At 37.5% G+C, this 22036-nt stretch overlaps 2 protein-coding genes across 3 annotated transcripts in view; one reads left to right on the forward strand and one right to left on the reverse strand.

The window, feature by feature from the left end:
* The window catches only part of LOC145242120 (uncharacterized), a 21475-nt gene extending 18906 nt beyond the window's left edge, over window positions 1-2569 (reverse strand). Inside the window, exon 1 of the mRNA XM_080105035.1 lies at window positions 2071-2569. The gene's annotated coding sequence lies outside the window, so the exon portion shown is untranslated. The remainder of the gene's footprint in view (window positions 1-2070) is intronic.
* On the forward strand, window positions 1748-19615 carry LOC145242121 (uncharacterized). 2 transcript variants are annotated; one of them, XM_080105037.1, is made up of 2 exons: window positions 1748-1853; window positions 17941-19615. In XM_080105037.1, the coding sequence occupies exon 2, from the start codon at window positions 17965-17967 to the stop codon at window positions 19279-19281; it is 1317 nt and encodes a 438-aa protein (XP_079961163.1). In that variant the 5' UTR covers window positions 1748-1853; window positions 17941-17964; the 3' UTR covers window positions 19282-19615. The 2 variants fall into 2 exon arrangements, with proteins under 2 accessions (XP_079961163.1, XP_079961162.1); XM_080105036.1 differs by lacking the exon at window positions 1748-1853 and adding an exon at window positions 11702-12256.
* The last annotated feature ends 2421 nt before the right edge of the window (window positions 19616-22036 follow it).

The raw sequence follows: 22036 nt of genomic DNA on the forward strand, positions 1-22036 counted from the left end.
TATTCTAACTTTCAAATTATTTGGATTATTCGAACTGTTTTCATCTTGAGTGTTATTCTTACAACGTTTTGAACGATGTAACCTCCGACTTTCTTCAAGTTTTATTGAACTAAAGAATCTACGGCATTTATGATGTACTCCATTATTTAATCCACGGAGATAACTTGCTCTCGTTCCATCAGCCATGACTGGATAGAAGTCGGTGCTTATTCATATTGGCACTTATGGCAGCAATCAAAAGTAAAGAAAATACAGAAAAGTCTGTATGATGTATGTACCAGTTAGGGAAGGAAGATGAAATATTCCAAAAATCACGTAATTTGATCAAGTAGTTTTTGTTTATATTAAACGAGTCATAGTGTTTTCGTCGGCCATGATTAAATCCAATGAAATAAATAAGGGGGACAAAACTCAAATAGAAGTGTCGAGATGAAAAATAAGCCTTAAGTTCAATGCAGTTTAGTAATAAAATAGTTAAAAATCTTAAATTTCAATTTTCTTAGTTTTAAATAAAAGTACTTAATTTTTGGAATATGATATTTTCGTTCTGTAACGAGTACGTACACCATACAGACTTGTCTGTATTTTCTTTACTTTTAATTGCCGCCATAAGTGCCAATTTGAATAAGCACCTAGAAGTCTTAAGTAATCTGTAATTGTATTCTTAGTATCGTCTGTACTGAGGATCGACAGAAAGAGTCCAGAGGTCTACAAGAAACGCCCGAAGAAGGTCGGGGGGGGGGGGTTCATAGGCCGAAACGTTGTAAGAATAGCATTCAAGATGAGAACACTAGCCCGAATAATGCAAATTATCAATCCTCATCTCAAAAATGCAGAAATATTGTATCTTCTACTTTCTCAGTGTGTGTGTGTGTGTGTGTGTGTGTGTTTTGTTGTTTTTTTATCACATGGTTTAAGTAATGCCGAAACCCACTCTATATAATTTGTGACGGAAAAAGGAATTAACCATTATTTTTTGAATACGGTCGAAGGAATCAATTTTTAAGAGTATAATTTCGTTTTTTAGCGCTTTCAAAATAAGACTTGTAAAAAATCTAGGCAATAATATGGTTTGAAGTAGATAAGTTAGTATTTTTTACGACCTACCACAGCAAGCACAGCATAGTATAAACACCCCCAATCTACCCATGTTAAGAACGGCTTTCGGAATAAACACCTGCAACCTTTCCATGTTAAGAACGTTTTCGAGGTTGGGGGTATTTTTTATTTGAGAAAGACGTTCTTAATATGGGGAGGTTGGGGTAGAGCAGGTCTTAAAAAAATTACCGATAAATTTAATTTATATTATTTTTAATTTGGTCATGTGGTATTATTATACAAACACCGTGACAGCGTTAGGGTTAGGGTTAGGGTTTAGGGTTAGGGTTTAGGGTTAGGGTTAGGGTTAGGGTTAATTCGCTGTCACGGTGTTTGTATAAATTTACCGGTCAGGTATGGTCCATACCATGCGATCACTCAAGATTTTTAGTTTGAAGTTTCGGTACTTGTACAGTAAAATGAAAATATCGAAAAAAGTTATATTGTACGTATCCGTTTTGGACTGAAGATCTCCGACAAAAATTTCATTTAATTTGATCGAGTAGTTTTTTTATAACACGTTCTTATGAGAGCGCGTTGAAATCAACCATTGTGAAATTTGCTGAACATGCCACAGGGAGATAACTCCATGTAAAGCGCCGGTCCCTCCCCATCTTTAATTCTAACTTTTCTTCCTAAAAATCGAACCTTTTGCTCGGTATCATAACAAATTGTTTTTTCGCTGTAAAACAAAAACTACTTTATAAAATTAAGTGAAACCGCTTTTTTTTTTCGGGAACTTCGTTCCATAACGGGTACGTGCAATATAACCTCTTTTTTTTTTTTTCGATATTTTCATTTTTTAATGTCTTGATTGTACAAATACCGAAGTTTCAAATAAAATCCGTAATTTTAAGTAAAAATCAAAATTTTAAGCAAAAAATAAACATTTTTGTCGAATTTAAACGAAAAAAAAAGTGATCAGATGAAGTTACCAATAAATTATGAATACTTTTAAAAATATTTTCTCACCTTGAAAAGTCGATTTCTTTGGCTTTCGCTTTTTTTTTTCTTTTTCCTTTTTTTTTTTTTTTTTTTTTTTTTTTTTTTCAAAAAGGAAAATTAATTAAAAAGAAAGAAAAAAAATGGAGAAATAAAGTAAAATAAAATATGAAATGAATTTATCGACATCCGGTAAAACAAGCAACTTGATCAGTGCGATTTTTTAATCACCTAAAGAAACATATGATTCTGATTTTCTATATATAATTGTATTGTTTAAAGATAACAAAAACTATGTGGCTTTAAGTTTCTTTCTTTTTTTTTAACGTTACTACGAAAAAATATACAATAAACGTGGTGCATTGAATGGAAACATATATAAGGGAGATAACTCTACTTTATTTACTTCCTCCATACGACAGATAGATACCCTCCCATTATTTTTAATGTTGCAGGGTTGGTCTCCTTGCTGCTTCGGTTGTTTGGAGACTTGGGTAGAAAGTACCAATCCCGACATGTGCGAGGCCAGGAACTGGCTCACTACCTGTCGGACGGAGATATACTGCTTAAGTATTACCTGTGACCTAGCAAGTCAATTCTCCCAGGCCTTGCTACCCGGCAGGGAGAGTGGGGCAAATTTATTGCTTGTTGCCTGAGGTGTCCCTATTGGGGAATACCAATGGAGATGCTCAAGCAATTTTTGATAGGCCAGAGTGCCCCTCTTTTAGGGACGCTGGCTTGACATACCCACCTTCTAACCTTGTGTCATATCTTGCTGTGCAAGGCAGCAAGTAAATATCTGTGATGGATTCCATCACTGATGGAAAGATGTGGCATTGGGTAACGATCTCATCTCTCCTCACTGCCCAAGTGTATATCTATCTAAATTCTTTCTTTCTTTCGTTCTCTGACGTCATCAATAATAAATCTATGTACCTATTTACAATGCCTACCCACGGGACAGAGTTAGACACCAGGGTCATTTTTTAACGTGGAGAAAAGGTACAAAAATTAAAAATTGTCTCAGTCGAGAAGGATTTCTCCTCCACTGACAGAGAACAAGAAATGGAAGTGCAGCATCTGAAGAACAGATACTACACTTATGTAGTACAAAAAGAAAAATCACCTCATCTCTATCACATAATTTTGTTTATGTTAGTTATGAAAACTAAAATTCCTTTTCACCGAGTCAACATTCCTGGTACATATTTTACCATTAATATTTTATCTTGAAATACCTAACCAGCTTCAATAACATTCTTTCTGTCATTCAAACATTCCTTTTTGTTATTGAAATATTTCTACTAACTAAACACTGACAATCGAGACTAAAGGCGCTTTCAGGACTGCCAGCAACCACTGTAAAAAAGTAATAAAGAATGTAAGAGAGTTGTATGCTCAGTCCGTCAAGTCCAAAGTAGCTGAGCAGCGGCTTGGTACCCACCAGTTTTGGCAAATAGCAAACAGAATCCTGAACAGAAGCGTGTGCTCTATCCCAACTATTATCAATGGACCTGAGGTAATCTCGTCAGCATCAGACAAAGCCAAACTCTTTGCCAAGAACTTTGCAGCTAATTCTACCCTTTGCGACCAAAACCGCCAACCCCCAATATTTCTTCCTGTATCAGAAAACATGGTATGTGAGATACAAATATCTGTACATGATGTTGCCAAGCTAATCAAAAACCTTGATTCCAGTAAAGCAACCAGCCCTGACGGTATTCCAATCATGGTACTCAAAAAACTTCAACCAGAAATAGCGCCCATAATTACAAAACTGTTTAAACGCTGTCTTAAGGAGAATTGCTTCTCATCACCCTGGAAAATCTCATCAGTATGCCCTGTATTTAAGAATTCAGGTGATCGTTCATCCCCCTCTCAGTACAGGCCAATAAGTCTCCTGTGCGTCATGAGTAAGTTGCTGGAATCTGTGTTAAATAGAGTAGTAATCGACCATCTCAGCAAAAATAACCTTCTTAGTGACACACAATATGGTTTCCATTCTGCTAGATCTACAGCAGATGTACTTACAGTTATATCTCATAGGATTAGCGAATCTCTGAACGGAGGATAACTTTCTATGGCAATTGCTCTTGACATATCAAAGGCCTTTGATAGAGCATGGCATAAAGGTTTACGTCACAAGATCTCCAGCTACATTATAGCTTCCAAATCACATCCTTACATCATTCATAGACATTTATGCTGATGACACTACTATCTATGGTAGCACATCTAAGACTGTAAACGACCAAGTTTTCTCCGATTCTCTCTCTTCTGATCTTGAGCACGTGGTACAATGGGAGAAGAGGTGGCTGGTTACTTTTAATGCATCTAAAACCAAGCTCTTATCTTTACATCATCAACGCTCTGATCTCCATCTGGCATCAATTGAAATAAATGGCTCTTGTCTTCGGGAGGCCTTATGTTTTGACAAGCTTCTGGGCTTGATCTTTACTCCTGATCTGAAATGGATCACATACATTAAATCCATTGCCAAGGCTGCTGGAAAAATGGTGTGATCCTTCTATCGATCCAGTAGATATCTCACTGCTGATGCAATTCTCTATCTATATAAGAGCCAGGTACGTCCAAGGATGGAGTACTGTTGCCACATCTGGGCTGGAGCTGCTAGAAAGGACTTATTCTGCCTTGATAGAGTTCAAAATAAACTTCGTAGCATCGTAGGTGATGCTCTTTTCTCTTCCCTGCAACCTCTTTCTCACAGAGGAGATGTTGCAAGTTTGTCTCTGATGTATCGTTATTTTCATGGCAAGTGCTCGACTAAGCTCTAATCTATGGTCTTCCCTCACCAAACTTTCACAAGAAACACCCATCTAGCAGAAAACACTATCAATAATTTACCCCACTCTTTATCTGTGCCTAAACCTAAACATAGATTCTATAAACAAAGCTTCTTTCTTAGAACTGCACGCCTATGGAATTGTCTTTTTCCTGCTTTTCAGCTGACTACAATATGGTTGTCTTCAAGTCGAACGTAAACAAGTTTTTGATGAGCCGTTCCATATAAGTTAGCAAATTTACCGAATTTCCATTATTAACGATTACTATATTGTCCAATTGTCTACTGTACACTCTTTAACCCTTATCCTCGAGTGGTCTCTTGATAAGAGGTGATGCCTATACAAAAAAAAAAAAAAAGCGCCCATGATCACTACCCAGCATTTTCTGGGACCAACAACACAACACTCTGCACACATTTTGGCAGCCATATTTGTTGCTTCCTGACGCATTCTTTTTATAATGCAGCCCAACTACTTAAGTCTGGTTTATAGTCAAAGAAGCCAGCTTTGTTTTTAATTATAGTAACATTAGTGCCACCCTTACCTCCACCACCAAATCTAATCTATATTCTAGTGTTGCTTTAGTTGCCTTAGATTCTAGGTTGAATCGTCGGCTAAAGTCGGCAGAAAAGGACATAATGACTTTCTTCAGATGAACCCACCACTTATTCCAAATCAGAGTGAACATCATTTCCTGCATTATGCTTAGCATTAGTTGTTTCTGGTAGCTCTTCATATCAAACAACAACAATGTGTTGAGCTTCCAGTATGTAGCCATACTAGGATTGGGTTTAAATGGACCATGAGTCTATGATCCAAGTAAACTGTATGATGGAAACTTGGAAATTCTTCTTTTTTTCCTTTTTCTTTTTTTCTTCCTTTTTTTCCTTTTTTTTTTTTCTTCTTTGCGTGTGTCTTTGAATCATGTGATTATACGACAGTTTTCCACGATTTAATGCAGCCCTTTACAATATTGTTGTACTCTACCAGTTCTTTCATGCTGCACCGGTTGAGCAGTAGCAGACAGACAATGCACCGTTGCATTGCATGATCTCCCCCCTCCCCGTATTTGCAGATGGTTGGTTCAGTTTTGTAGCATCATTTGATCATTACAGTTTTTGATCACCATCTTCCTGTTCTTAAGTGGCTGGGTATTTTCTACTGGAGGTAGAGTGCTTCTTAACCAAGAGGGAGGATCTCAGTAGGAGAGATTCTCATTTTAGTAGGAGGGGCCATTCTTTAGTACACAGCTGTACTCCAGTCTCTTCCTGAGTTCAACATAGCTGAGGAAGCTTCTCTTTGACCAGTTATTGAATTGCTGGTTTAAGTTCATAAACGGGCTGGCGTTCATCACTGATAGCTTTTATGATTTTTACTCGATTAGCAACTTCCTGTCTCAAATCTGAAGAGACAAAGTTTGTTAGAAGGTGCTGGCTGTTTAGGTTTAACATCATCAAGGATCAAAAATTACTTCTCTAATTTTCACTATTTTTCCTATCGAATAGCAATTTCAAAAATCTCCCTAGTAAAATACTGAGGAATAGACCTGTTCCTAAATCAAGAGTTCAATAAAACTGTTAACAAGTGAACAAAATGTGTGACTGCCTCAAGTACATCAGAGTGAACTATTGATCCCTGGAGAACTATTCAGGCTGACCTGCCTCAGGACTTCTTCTTTGAAGCATATAATCATACAACAGCATATAATCATACAACAGCATATAATCATACAACAGTTTCCTAATTTTTTACACAGCCATTTGCATGATCTCTACTCAGCTGATAACTTCCCGTCTCACATCTGAACAGACAATACTAGTGAGGAGGTGCAGGCTGTTCAGGTTGGTAGACTTCAGAAAGCCAGTGATCAAGAAGCAGATGTTGTTCAAAGCTGAGTTTAGTTTGATTTTTTTTTTATGCATTGATCTCTCCTTTTTTTTTTTTTTTTACATAGGCATCACCACTTATCAAGCCCAAGAGGCCACTCGAGGATAAGGGTTAAAGAGTGTACAGCAGACAATTGGACAATATAATAATCATTAGTAATGGAAATTTGGTAAGTTTGTTAACTTATATGGAACGGCTCATCAAAAACTTGTTTACGTTAGACTTGAAGACAACCATATTGTAGTCAGCTGGAAAGCAGGAAAACGGAAGACAATTCCATAGGTGTGCAGTTCTAAGAAAGTAGCTTTGCTCATGGAATCTACGTTTAGGTTTAGGCACAGATAAAGAGTGGGGTAAATTATTGATAGTGTTTTCTGCTAGACATGTGTTTCTTGTGAAAGTTTGGCGAGGGAGGACCATAGATTGGAGCTCAGCCGAGCCCTTGCCATGAAAATAACGATAAAGCAGAGACAAACTCGCAACATCTCTTCTGTGAGAAAGAGGTTGCAGGAAAGAGAAAAGGACATCCCCTACGAGGCTACAAAGTCTATTTTGAACTCTATCAAGGCAGAATAAGTCCTATTAATAGAACAAACATATGCCTCAATGAAACTAAAAGTTAAAACGTTTAAAATGTTCATCCAAACTCTTTCTTGGCCACTCCTAACTACAACTGTAATCTTCACCGACTGTTCTCTCTCTCTCTCTCTCTCTCTCTCTCTCTCTCTCTCTCTCTCTCTCTCTCTCAGCTATCCAAAAAAGAAGACTGCCCTATGTTTTCCCCTTTATTCTTTTTCACAGCGGTCATTGTCCTCATATGCACATTAATGTTATATCTATATTAATAACCCGTCTATAGACGAAAGTCTTTCTTTTCTCTTTCCTTTTTTAATTCTGTCACCTGACAGGATAGAAAGAGGTGCTGTCACTTGTGTAAGTCATGGTGTGCATTACTTTTGCCACAATGCCAAAACCAAGGCAGCACATTTGAATGCATGTGTTGTGGCTCCCCACTTGGAGTTTATCAGTTTCTGTAGGATATTGTCCCAAGAGCCGATTTTTGTTTTAATCTTCTTTACATGCCTTGAGGGAGAGAATGTGCTCTATAATTATGTCAAAGTAGACAGGATTGTTGTTGTTCTCAATTTGTATTCTAGACCATGTGATATTTAGGGGTCAGTTGAACATCCTAATTATCCTATATCGATTCTCTTAAGAATCAGTCAATATAACTCAAATGTTGTACTGAACCAGAGTCTCAAATCTAATTGGTCCCGCACTATCAAACAAGCACTAACCTCTGTCTCATCGCCGCAATGTTGCATACTTGCACCTCTAAAAAAAAAAAAAAAAAACTTTAATGGAATATGCTCTGATGAACTCATAGGAATTATGTCCTTCAATAAACATGACACTTAGCAAAATCTCATCCCTTCACTGTAGATATCCCTAGATACCAGAAAGCATTTTACTGTAATAGTTTCTCGCTTGAACTCACTATTTCCTGCTTTGGTCACTGTACCAACATGCAAAATTTAAATGTAATATGAACAGATATCTCACTGCTCACCTCTCTATGTAAACTTCATGTAGTTATGGTCCAAAATAGTAAACCTCTATGTCCAAGTGGCAATATGCGTTGTTTGGTTTGAAGAAATATGTTTTAAAAAAATTAATTAACAAAAAATAATAAACTAATAATTTTAAAAAGAAAATAAGGTGTGTCTTCAGAATAAGAACGAAAATCAAAAGCCACAAAATTTTCATTAAAAACTAGTGCTATCTACTTGATTTTTATATCAATTTCAACTTTATTGTCAGGTCGCAATTAGTAACATATTACTATATTTATACATAAAACATGTACTTTCATGATTTCATGATTGACTGATCCGCCATTGAAATATAACAAAACAGACTGCAGTTACCTCCCTTACTAGCATATGAACTTGTTCGTTAATTATATAACTATAACTTACAAATATTTTCAAAAATATTTTTGTTGAAATAACTTCAGTTGCCGATCTTTCCTTTCAAAAAAAAAAAAAAAAAAAAAAAATTGTTCTTCCAACAGTTGCTTACTGGTAGTGGTGGTAGTTAAACAAAATGCCTGTTGACTTCATTTCCTTCCTTCTCCCCTCTTCCACTCCTCACACCGTTGTTATCCCCCCCCCATCACATGACCTGTAAACATGTGACTTGGGTTTGCTCAGTCAATCAATAAATCTTCATGGCGTCTCTCTTTCAGATTCCACCTGAAGGTAAGTTAATTATTGTTGCCGTTTTTATGTACAGCCACACAAGGCACAAACACGTGGGCGCTTGCTTCTTTGATGACTATCACACACCTCTCTGATCTCATGATCACATATTGCGAGGTTGGTCTTTTATTCCACTCGCTTCTATGAAGGGGCACATTCATCATCTCTGGTTCTGGTTCATCAGATGAACTATAGCCAATACTCTCTGGCGGAGAGGGTTCGCTGATCGCATTTATCAGCAATTCATCACTTGATGATTCATCACTCTCCTCTATAGTTGTGTAATGTATCTCAGCAGCTGGGCGAAGATCGCGTACATGGCATGGGGTTCCATCAATGAGAATAAAGATATTCGTCCCCATTTGAACTTGGTCTATCCATCCATCCATAGCCTTGAGCCCCTGGAGGGGCATAGGCCATCTACAACTTTGTAGATGCTTTTGTAGCGAGGAGTTCTTTTTTCGGGGTGAGGGTGCTGGCCTCACGCCCAACCTTCCCAGAAGGTACATACAGCGCCTCGCCTTCCCAAATGGTCACCCATCTGGTACTGGCTAGGCTCAATGTTGCTTGACTTTGGTGATCTGACGAGAATTTGTGGGTCAACATGATTGTGCCATACATTTGAACTTGGTGGTGCACGAGTTTCCTGGAGGTTTCACCCAGACTGGATCCCCTATCCCATATCTGTCGCATGTTTCCTCGCCGGTTGGCTGTGTAATGTCAATTTCCTTTACTCTGACATGGTATGTGTGTATAGCATTGGCAGGCGCTGTTGTAGGTGACTTCCTGTCCTTTGGCGTGATGTTATACAAATACGTGGCCTCTGTTAATGCTGCAATAGCTCCTCTCAGCAATGTCATTTCTTGGTGGCACATGAGCACATCACAATCGGAGTCGGGTGCCCTATTCGTCTAACAACTGCTGGACGTTGGCTGCAAAAAGCGCCATCATTGTCATTCCAGATCACTTCTGATGCACCTCACTCAGAAAAGATGGATAAGAATTGGTGAACCACATTTGCCGAGTCCTGAATGGTCATTTGTCACCACACCACAAAACGCATAGGTACGCAATCAATAAGAGTTAAAAAGGGCTTCCCACTATAATGGGTAGTATCCATCGCCACCCATTATCATATATCTTAACTTCCAGTCGCCCTTTCTGCCATTGCTCTGGTGCAGGATCAATAGACTGGCATGCCTCACAGTGCTTGATGATCTGCCTGACATCTGCCCTTATCACTGCTGGGTCCACACACCTTGCAAAATGCAGGATTCTTTTGATACCTAGATGTCCACTCTGTGCATGAAGCTCCTTTATTTGACATGGGCTAATCGCACCAACTGCAACTGCACAAGATCAAACAGTGCACTCCATGCTCATTTTCATGGTTTCATACCATTTGTGAAGCACACGGGTTAATTGGTCAGCACGATTACAGTGTGATGCTGCCAGTGTTACACTCACCGATAGCCCGTACTCAGAGACCAGACTCTTCAGTGTGTCTAGTCTTCACCAGATTAACATTTCACTGGCCGCCTTAGTACGGATTCTTGTTCATCCCGAAAGTGTGTCAGACACCCAGTGGTAGACGCAGAGATAATCTGTGTACAGGTGCAATTTTTCAACTGCCATTGCAGCGCCAGATTTATATCTTTTACGACAGCATCCAATTCCGCCAGGTTATTGTGCTGAACATCACTTACGGGTCACAGCGAACGTGCATCTTCAAACACATTTCCTCTTTGCTCTAATGAGACTCCCAACACCAATGAACTGGCGTTGACCCACACATTTACATCATCACCATCAACGCACCACTCCCAACAGGCAGGGTCCTTCTCATTCACTCTCTCCAGAGTTTCATTAGAGTTAGGAGGGTGTCATCCGGTACATCATCCCAACCTGTGGTCACCAAATTCACTCTATATTTAATAACACTCACAGCTGCACAGAGCCAGCCACAGGCTGGTAGGTGACCAACAAGTTTCCCACACAAGGAAAAAAAAACGGTCCGTTGTGTAATAATGTCAGGGATGCCTGGAATCCCACTGTTCCAACAGTTGCTTCCTGGTATTGGTTAAACAAAATGCTTGTTGACTTCATTCCCTTCCTTCTCCCCTCTTCCACCTCTCACACCATTGTTATCCATTTTCCCCCCTATCACATGATCTGTAAACATGTGACTCAGTCAATCTTCATGGCGTCTCTCTTTCAGATTCCACCTTCATTATTGTTGTCATGGAAGTGACAAAACCATTACAAAATTTACTTACCTTGAAGTTGTAACTAAAAAATTTATATAAAATTAATATTATTATATTTTAAAAAATCAACATTTTTCCCCAATATATATAATAATTAGTTAAATTACAACAACAAAAAAAAAAACAGAATTCTAAAAAATAATTCATTTTTAAAAAATTTAAATAGAATAAAATTCCAATATTCTGCGATATAAAGTTTTAAATATAGATTTTTGAGTAAAATTTTCCAATTTAAAAGAAATATAATTTCATATAATATTAAAAAAAAAAAAAAATGATTACTGGCAATTATAAAATAGCAAATTTAACTAAAGCCTGAAATTATTTTAATTGTTAAAAGATGTTTATTTCTAGAGGGGAGGGACTTGATTTTAGCACCTATTTTTTAAAAAATGTAGGGGGGGGCTCTAATTAATAAAATTAACACAAACAATAGCAAAAAAAAAAAAAAAAAAAAAAAAACTAACAGCATCCGTAAAAAGTATGTGCAATTATAGGTAAATAATGACGATGTGGCCTATAATGTGTAAAAATTTCGTGATTGTACACAAAAATTTGGGCATAATAATTCATTTTCTACTTTATCGTTTTTCGTAATTTTGGGATATTTTAATAATTTCAACATGCCAATTAAGTAGATAACATTGCTTTTATTTGAAATTCAATGCTTCGATTTCCATTCTTATTCCTAAATTTAATTGAAAATATGCGACTATTTTAGAAATACATGAAAAAAATGCTTATTACGCTATGTGGTACAAAACTCGGTGATTAACCATGCATTTCCAAATAATTACGGAGTGTTTAGTGGAAAATCTTACGTGAAAAAATTAAATTAATATTTTCGCATACAGTGTGGGGGCAAAGAGTAAAAATTACAAAATCTGGACCTTCTGCCAAGACATCTAAAGGAGAATGATTTCCCGCCAAAAATGGACAATCAGCAGCAGCAACGATTGTTTATGTCATACGCCAGCGATGACCCAGAGTATGAGAGGTGGGTACGCCGACTACTTTAGCTTATTTAATTTATCCATTGTCGCGACTTTCAAAAAAAAGTACATAAAAATCCTTGTATTTTAAACGATAAAAGTTATTTTTAAATTAAAACCGACCGACACTGTTGTTAATAATCCTAATTATCGCTGTCAGTCATTGGATTTCTTCAATGTCAGAATTTCGTTTTTCTTTGTGTTTACTGCTTTAGTTCTATTTTGTCTACATTGTTAAATAAGTTTAAGTTAAACATTTATTTAAAAAAAAATATTCTCGCTTTAATTAATCGTAAAACTATTATTGCACCTAGTGGCTGCTGAGTCGTCGATTTCTATATTTTTTTTTAATGAAAATTAAATAGCTTTAAATATTTTTACTTGATTACCATCAAATAAGTCTAATAAAATATTTTACTGATTTTATTTATTTATTTATTTTAGCGGTTTAAATTAAACTTTAAATGTTGTTTATGATCGTTTGGTTACAGAGAAACAGTGTTGACGGATTACGATTGTGACTTCGAAATAGTGGCCACTAAGTGTATTTTACCGAATTAGTCATATATATATATATATATATATATATATATATATATATATATATAGTATACAAAGTTTTCATGATTGAAAGATATATTTTATTTTTGATAATCACTAATTATTAGGTTTTTTTCCTGTGTATATAATTGCTACAATATATATATATATATATATATATATATATATATATATATATATATATATATATATATATATATATACACTTACTTTTTTAAATTCATCAGAATATAAAAATAAAACAAAATATTCTTTTCTATTAACTGTTTAAAAAAATCATTGACTTTTTTTTTTTTAACGTTATATCAATATATAAAAACAAGTGTCAAGGAAGAATCCCAGACTGAACTTAGAATTGACAACTTTATAACAATAAACATGTGCGCGTGACGTCATCATGTGACGTGATGATCCGTTTCCACTAGTAAAACAAAGTAACTATAAATTTAACGCCGAGAATTGAAACTTAAATACCATTAAATAATAGTAAAACTCAGTTAAACAGTAAAAAAAAAAAAAAAAAATGAAAAGAATATATATAGAAATTAAAATTCAGACTTCTTTTTATAAATTTCTTTCCTTGTGTTTTTTTTTTTTTTTTAATAAAAGCCAAAATATTTGCCATTAAAATTCGTTGTCGTATTCAGCGTCCCAAATTCAAAATCCATCACATTCCATTTTTGATTTGCGATTTTAACATCACATTGCAACATGTAGTTAAAAAAAAACAAAAAAAAGTAAAAACATCTATAAAGTTTTAATTCAATATTTGATTCTGTTTTTCTGGTTTTAGAGAATGAGGTTTTTTGTTATCAAATTAGAACATATCGTTCTTCGGTTCTTCTCCGTACCTATATTTTTTTTTATCTTTCTTGGTGTTGTACAAAGAAAAACCACAGATCGATTTGGATTTTAAGGGTGCTTCTTGTTGAGATAGTCGATCGACAGATCAATTTTTTTTTAAATGTAATTTGAAGCAAAATTAATATTACATAAGTAATTGTCATGTCGAAAATAGTAATGTATCCAAAATTTACGAAAATTCATCGAGTAGAAAGTTATTTATAGTTAAAAGTAATTTTTACGGAAAATTGGGTAAAATTACACTTTTCTTAGATTTTATAAAGGGTAACGTTAGAATTGGCGACCAAAACAGGTGTCAGTTGAAAACTGCTTACGTATAAAATTGTTCTACCTCCCACACCGGACTTGTTAGTTTTATTTCGCGAGCAACTATGTTTATAAGAGTTTTTGTTTTGTTTTTAGTTACACCAAAAGTATTATTGCTTAAAAAAATATTTCGGTACTTGTACAGTTTAATCAAGACATTAAAAAATATCGAAAAAAAAAAAAAGGTTATATTGTACGTGTCCGTTTTGGACTGAAGATCTCCGGAAAAAAATTTCACTTAATTTGATTGAGTAGTTTTTTTTTGTTGTTGTTGTTTTGTTTTTTGGTTGTTTTTTTTTATTTTTTTTTTACAGCGGAAAAACACGTTTTTATGACAGCACGTTGAAGGTAACCATCTTGGAATGTTTTGAACGCGACACGGGGAGATAACTTAGTTTTAAGCGCCGGCACTCCCTCCCCATCTTTAATAGTAGCTTTTCTTCCTAAAAATCGAACCTTTTGCTCGGTATCATAACAAAGTGTTATGTACAAGTACCAATATTTCAATAAATAGAGAAATGTTTACACACACACACACACACACATAAATAAATAAAATAAATTATCGGATAACAGAACACCCTAAAAGTATTTTTGAATTTTGTGGTGGAGAACGAATTAAAATTTAATGTAAAATGCCCCCCCCCTTTCTGACTCATTCTTTTTTTTTAGTTGCATTTTCACCCCAAACAAGATACAGTGCCACTTTGATGTAGGGAGCTACAATCTGGGGTATAATTGTAGGGATACTATGTAGGGAGTTTAACAGCAAGATGTCTGTTCACATTGCACTTGAACTTCAGCATGTCAGTACAGTTAGGAAAGCAGGAACCTGAAAGTCTAGATATCCTAGGAAAGAAAGTATTAGAATAGAAGGCTTTCTGGCATCTGGAGATATCTACTGTGTAGGGGAGGAATTTTGCTGCTTGTCTGGGAGGTATTTATGTAGAGAGTGTGCAAGGACTCGTAGTTTGTTGGAGCACCTACCATTAAAATACTTGTAAAACAGGCAGAGGAATGGATGCAACATTTCGTCGGTGGGACAGAGGTTAAAGCCTACCGGACAGTGCAGGACCTATAAGGTTGGTGACTCTCTTTTGAACCTTGTCTAAGAGTGAGAGATTAGTAACAGATGCACCAGCCTAAATGTGGTAACAGTACTCCATACATGGCCGAATGGTGGCCTTGTAGAGGTACAGGATACTCTCAGGCATAAGTAACTTTCTAGCATGGTATAGAGAGCCCACCTTCTTTACAGCAATCTTGGCAATGTCCTCTATGTATTTGTTCCAACTCATGTTCTCTGTAAGTGTTATGCCGAGGAGTTTGAACAAAGTACTTTCATGTAATGTGTCATTAACCATGGCTATTAATGGTTGATAAGGTTTCTTGTAATTCTTAAAAGAAAGAAGCTTAGTCTTAGCAGCATTAAATGGAACAACCCATTTTTGTCCCCATTCTACTACAGACTGGCGGTCTTCCTCTAGAGTTTCCATCATTACCTTGCATATGTGTTCATTTGTTTTTCCCCCCATGTCTGTTATAGAGCGTTGTGTCGTCAGCAAATATACTCATCTCACAGATTATTTTATCAGGAAGGCCAGACAGTATTCGAGCTGTGAGACTTTCTTTTACTCAGTCTCCTAAACGTTCAGCTCACAAACATGCTTTGACCTTGGGATTGTCTGATCAAACAGGCAGAAGAATTCTACACACTGATATGCAGTTCCATCCATACAAATCAATGATTGTTCAGAAACTGCAAGAGTCTGACTGGGAAGATCACATCTCAAAATGTGGGAGATATTTTTGCTGCGCCTTATAGAAATGGTTTTCCGCCATTACCTTGCATATGTGTTCATTTGTTTTTCCTCTCATGTCTGTTATAAAGCATGGTGTCGTCAGCAAATATACTCATCTCACAGATTATTTTATCTGGGAGGTCATTTATGAACATCAGAAATAATAAAAGTCCAAAGATCGATCCCTGAGGTACACCTGCATTTATATCATAATGTTTTGACGTACGACCATCAACGAGTATACCTGCCATGAAAATACTCTAAAAGGACTGCGGGAAATACACAAAACTTTTCATGATAGAAAACTAGAAGAATGAACCAACCAACAACGTGTGAAATATTTTCTGGAAAATTATCCAAAGAAATATAGAGATAAAAAAAAAAAGTCGCTGTAGACGATTTCAAAAGAGGATCGCTCCATTATGATCTGTATAGAATGATAATGGCTGCCTAATATTAATTGGCTTATGACTAATGATTTTAAGAAGACGAAGGGTCTGCGTAATAAAAAATGCAGGTTCTATTACACAGGAGTGAAGAGTGTGAGTCATCTGGTGTTCAGTTGTCACGTTATTCCGGGGGGGGGGTAGCTACGATATGTTTATAAATATCAGCCGTGGACTATTGGTATAGAAACTGAATATCCAATGCACCAGCAGGTCATGTGAACATGCACAAGAAAAAAATTATTGGCCAGTGATGGAACTTTTTCAGAGCCGGTGCTCAAGTGAAAAAAAAAAAAAAAACGGCAAAAATATAGTAAGGAATATTTTAATGGGATACAGGCTTATAATACATTCCTCTGTAAAGGTCACTTTTAAAACAGGAGTAAAAGGGGCAGGTACTTGGGCACCCCTAGCACTCTTCTCTGCACGTCCCTGCTGTTGGCAATAAATCACAGATCATCCACCATATACAAGTAATCCCTACAATTATTCTGTTTTTTGGGGATTTTTGTCGTATTGGGAAACATGTGATTGCCAGAAACACTTACTTTTTCTTTTGGTGAGAAATCAAATTCTGGCTTGCCAAATCCTAAATCAGAGAGATTTCTAGTTTCTTGCATGTCCTTTCCAGCTAAACACCAGCACCACCCAGTGCTCCAATTAATCAAGCAAATGCAAAATACAAACTTTTTCCGCTTTTTAATACTTACCCTTATATCATACTAGCGAGGGGTACCCGGCGTTGCCCGGGTGTTTTTCAGGGTATGCGAAAAAACCCGAAGCGTTGACGAAGCTCAGTTGGAAAATAGTAAAGTGTTTAAAAAAAAACAGGTGCGCGTTTTTGATTGACGTGACGGCGATAGGTATTCAGCAGTTATTTTGTGCGGGACAGTTTTGAATAAATCGGTTTGTTTGTTTTTAAAAATCCGCTCCCTGTTTATTAGGAGGAGCGAAATGAAAGCTACAGTCTCATATAACTAAGTCGACATTGACCAAACTGGCTCTGGGCCTGTGATTTTTATACCGAAAACCGAATGTAACGCGTGCCGATGCGGGGAAATGTGGAATAATTAACATTTGAAAGTCAATAAAATTAAATAGAGAGGCGAGCTCCGTGGATAATTCGTAGATATTACAATTTATAGATGATATAAAAAGTTTTAAAAAGTTGTGAAGCGAGCAAGCGCTTCTTTGAAAGAAGCCTTTCGTGGACATTGAGGAAAAGCGAACATACATACACACATACATTTTCGCTTTTATATATATAGACGTGAAATACAATCCGTATTGTGCCGATAATTCCAAGATCAATGATTGTAAACTCGTTAAACATTTTGCTGAATCCCGGAAGAGCCAGTTCGTATTTATTCATGTAGTGGGCCTAGAACGAGAAAGGTTTTAAAGGAGTGGTCTCATTAATGACAAGTGCAAGTTCTTTCTCATAGAAGTGAAGAGTGTGAGCCATTTCTCAAGTTTGCATTTTGAGTTGTTTTATTTTTTTTGTCCTTGTGGACCAGTGCGCGCTCCCTCGGCAGCTGATAATGTGAAAGATGACAACATGGCTAGAACTGGAAGAATAGAGAAAACCGCGGAAACATAAGTGGGGTCAGCAATTGTTGTCAGGTGGAGGAGTGCACGGTTCCACATTTTGAGCTTTAGTGTTTTCTCTTGTTGATCTAATATTTCTGTTTTTAAAAATTTGTTTTTCAGATTTTAATGTAAGAAGAAAACAGGATGTCGGCAACTGATCTCCAGAACTCCATGAATTCACCAAAAGACACGCATTTCTCTCTGGAGAAGCCAGCAGCCTGCAATATTGGAAGGACAACATTTCCGATCGCAAGTAGCATCCAACAAATTGACCGTCGCCCACACCAACAGCCCACCCATCAACATAATCATCATCAACAGCAACAGAATCTCAATCATCGACATCATCATCTTCATACTCATCCTGGTAATGGTGCAGAAGATAGTGTCATCGGGAAAAGCGATCATCAAAAGTTGTTGTCAATCGAGCCCCCTACTCATCCTCCTACTCCGACCACTGTCAGCCTGGGTAGCCAGGATCTCCATCATCATCATCAACAGGACCATCAGGATTACCAACATCATCAGCAGCATCCGTATCAACCTCCACTTCCTCCCCCACTTCCACAACAGCAACAAACTACCAAATCGTTTACATGCAACATTTGTGGCAAAACATTATCGCGTCGAGATCACCTGAAGTTACACACAACCATCCACACTGGCATCCGACCATACCGATGCATGACGTGCGGTGTAAGTTTTTCTCGCAACCACCATCTCGTGCGCCACATGGGGTCGCACATGAGTGAGAAACGCTACAAATGTGATATTTGCGGTAAAGGTCTTTCACGCAGCGATCACCTCAAAGTGCATCGTAGGATTCATACAGGAGAACGTCCATTTAAATGTCAAATCTGCGGGTTTGCCTTCAGCCGTCGAGACCGGCTCGTCAAACATAATCAGCTAAATAAAGGCCGTCGAAAGCTGAGCTGTGTACCGCCCAGCTTTGCCTCCTCAGTTAGCAACAGTGAAGATAGAAACAGTCTTCAGCTGTCGTCCCAAGAGCAGCTGAACATCAACCTTACAAACGAGTCCAATTTTACTTCCCATCAGATCCATCGTCCCAATCCAAGCATTATTGAGGACGTGAAAGTTCAACTGTCTCCAAAGCCTCAGAAAAGAGATGCTAATGAAAACGAAAAACCAGACAACAGTCAAGTGGCCGAACAGAACCAAGAACTGAATTCTGATCTTAATATATCATCTGTGTCACATCCAAATGCAACGTCATCACAAATAGACCAGGTGGTCAGTCCTGATGACCTCAGCGTAAAAATGTCACAGTTTCCTAGCCTTATTGCAGCCGGTAACGGACACCAGATGCAACATATGATGCCTGTCTTTCCAACCACAATCCAAATGTCTCCCGCTACGGCTCATGTATTTCCCACGTTACAAATGTATGCTAATACGCCACAAATCTCCCTTCCGCTCATATATACGTCACAAAATAAGTAAAAACAATTGCAAAGTCCCATTAAAAAAAAGTGCCTTTTTTTTTTTTTAGGCCAAATTTAATATGTATTTCAATCTGGTACATGGAGTTCAAAGCTGAGCATTTAGCCTAACGACTGTAAATTCCTGTTTTCATAACATATCGACCTTTTTATTTTATTAAATTCTTTAGATTTTGGTCATTATTAAAAAAACAAACAAAAAAACGTTGAGTTCACAAAATTTCTTTTTAAATGCCGTAAATATTCATTTTCATTAATTCTTTTTTAATTTTTTGTCATCTTGTCTCTTGCTAAGATTAGATATTTTTTCAGCTTCTCCTGTCTTGCCATCTCGCTTGTGCCACCCACCAGTATCATCAACTGATACCCTTCATATCTTAAGCGGTCTACCATGTAGATTTGAGTCATCGATATCAATGTGGGACTCCGTTTGAAGGGTGCTTCTCCAGTATAATGGAATTTTAAACAAGTGTATTTCAGGTAATAACTTGCCCTACATGTGAATACACTTTATGTAAGATTTCAAATGTTTAGACCAAAATTTTTCTAAGTAATTTCGTAGAGACCGCAGAGGTCAATTTTTTTTTAAATTTGACCCCTTAACATTTATTATTTTGGTCTCAAATCAAAATACAAAGTTTTACCCGTGTCTAACATTTTTTTTTTTTTTTTTTTTTTATTACATTTTCACCCCAAACAAGGCAAATTGCCACTTTGGTGTAGGGGGCTACTATCAGGGGCAACAACTACTGGGGTACTATGTAGGGATTTGGGCAGCAAGGTGTCGGTTCACGTTACACTTGAACTTCTGCACGTCAGTACTGTTGGGGAAGCAGGGACCTGGAATGGAATTCCAGAGTCTTGCGGTTCTGGGGAAGAAACTATTGGAGTAAAAAGATCTTTTACATCTAGGGACCTCTACAGTGTGGGGGTGGGATCTAGTAGCCTGTCGGGTTTGTCGAGGGTGCTCGCGTCGTGGGGGCACAAGTGATTGCAGTTCATCAGAGCATTCACCACTAAAATACTTGTAGAACAGGCAGAGGGATGCAACATTTCGTCGATGGGACAGAGGCTGAAGCTTAGATGCCAGTTCAGGGCCTATCAGATTTGCGACTCTCTTTTGAACCTTGTCAAGGAGCGAGAGACTAGTAGCAGATGCACCAGCCCAGATGTGGCAGCAATACTCCATACATGGGCGAATGGTGGCCTTATAGAGGTACAGGATACTTTTGGGTGTTAGTAGTTTTCTAGCACGGTAGAGAGAGCCTACCTTTCTTGCAGCGGCCCTGGCAATGCCTTCAATGTAATTGTTCCAACTCATGTTTCCTGTGAACGTTAGGCCAAGGAGTTTGAAAGATGGACTCTCAGATAAAGGGTCGTTGGCCATTGCTATTGGTGGTAGAGAGGGTTTCTTGTAATTATTGAATGAAACTAGTTTAGTCTTGGCAGCATTGAACGCGACCAACCACTTTTGTCCCCATTCCACTACAGATTGGAGGTCTTCCTCTAGTGTTTCTGCCATTTCTTTAGAAATGTGTTCATTCGTCTTCCTGTCGTGTCTGCCATAGAGTGTAGTGTCATCAGCATATATACCCATCTCAGAGGCAATGTTGTCAGGGAGGTCATTTATGAATATCAGGAACAATAGAGGTCCAAGGATAGAATCCTGGGGCACTCCCGCATTTATATCATATTGTTTAGATGTGCGACCGTCGAGGACTACCTGGATTTTTCTCTTATCTAAGAAGGATTTAATTATGTTAAGTATTCTACCAGTGATACCGTAAGATCTAATCTTCCTGAGGAGACCCTCATGCCATACCCTGTCAAAAGCCTTAGATATATCTAGAGCTACCGCTCTGCCTTCCCCCGCTTTGTCCAGTGATTGGTATATACGTTCAGAGATCACGGTGAGGATGTCTGCTGTGGAACGGGCTTGTCTAAATCCATATTGTTTGTCAGTCAGTAGTTTAGCATCTGTAAGATGATGGACTAGAGCATGGTTAATTATGGTCTCAAATATTTTGGCAAAAAGTGGGAGGAGGCTAATGGGGCGATAATTTGATGGGTCTGTCCTTTCGCCAGAATTCTTGAATACTGGTACAACAGAAGCAGTTTTCCAACAGCCCGGAAAGCAAGCTTCATTAAGACATTTGTTGTAGAGTTTGGAGAGAACTGGAGCTACTTCGGCTGAGCACTTTTTTAATAGCACAGCTGGGATAAGATCGGGTCCACATGCTTTTGAGGTGTCAAGGTTTTTTATGATAGCATGCACCTGAGCAGGGGTGGTTTTCAGATCGTCTAGTGTGGCGTCTGTCCGCATAGGAAAGTCAGGTAGGGGGTGGTTGGAAGGGTCCAGTGTGGAGTTTGAGGCAAACCGACTGGCAAGCATGTTAGCCTTGTCAGTTGCTGAGGAGACAACCTCGTGATTGTTGGTTAGTGGGGGAATTGTTGATTGCCCATTATTTACTACACTGTTGTAGATTTTCCAGAAGTCTCGAGTTCCTAGTTTTTGTGCTTCGATGCGCTTTTTAGTGGTTTCCGTAAATTCTCTCTGTCAAGTCTTTAGACCCGAAATTGGGGGAGGAATTTGGTAGAATCTGCAAAGGTGAACTCTTTCAACTTTGACCTTTTGGCAGTCAAATTTTCGCCCCCAAACTGATTAAAATGCTTTCCACATGTCTGAATACCCATTATGTATAAATTTCAAATGTTTAGACCCAAAATTGGCTGAGTAGTTTGCTAGATATTGCAAA

Source organism: Euprymna scolopes, chromosome 21 (genome assembly GCF_053919585.1).
Source record: "Euprymna scolopes isolate OS-2025 chromosome 21, ASM5391958v1, whole genome shotgun sequence".
Lineage (NCBI taxonomy): Eukaryota > Metazoa > Mollusca > Cephalopoda > Sepiida > Sepiolidae > Euprymna > Euprymna scolopes.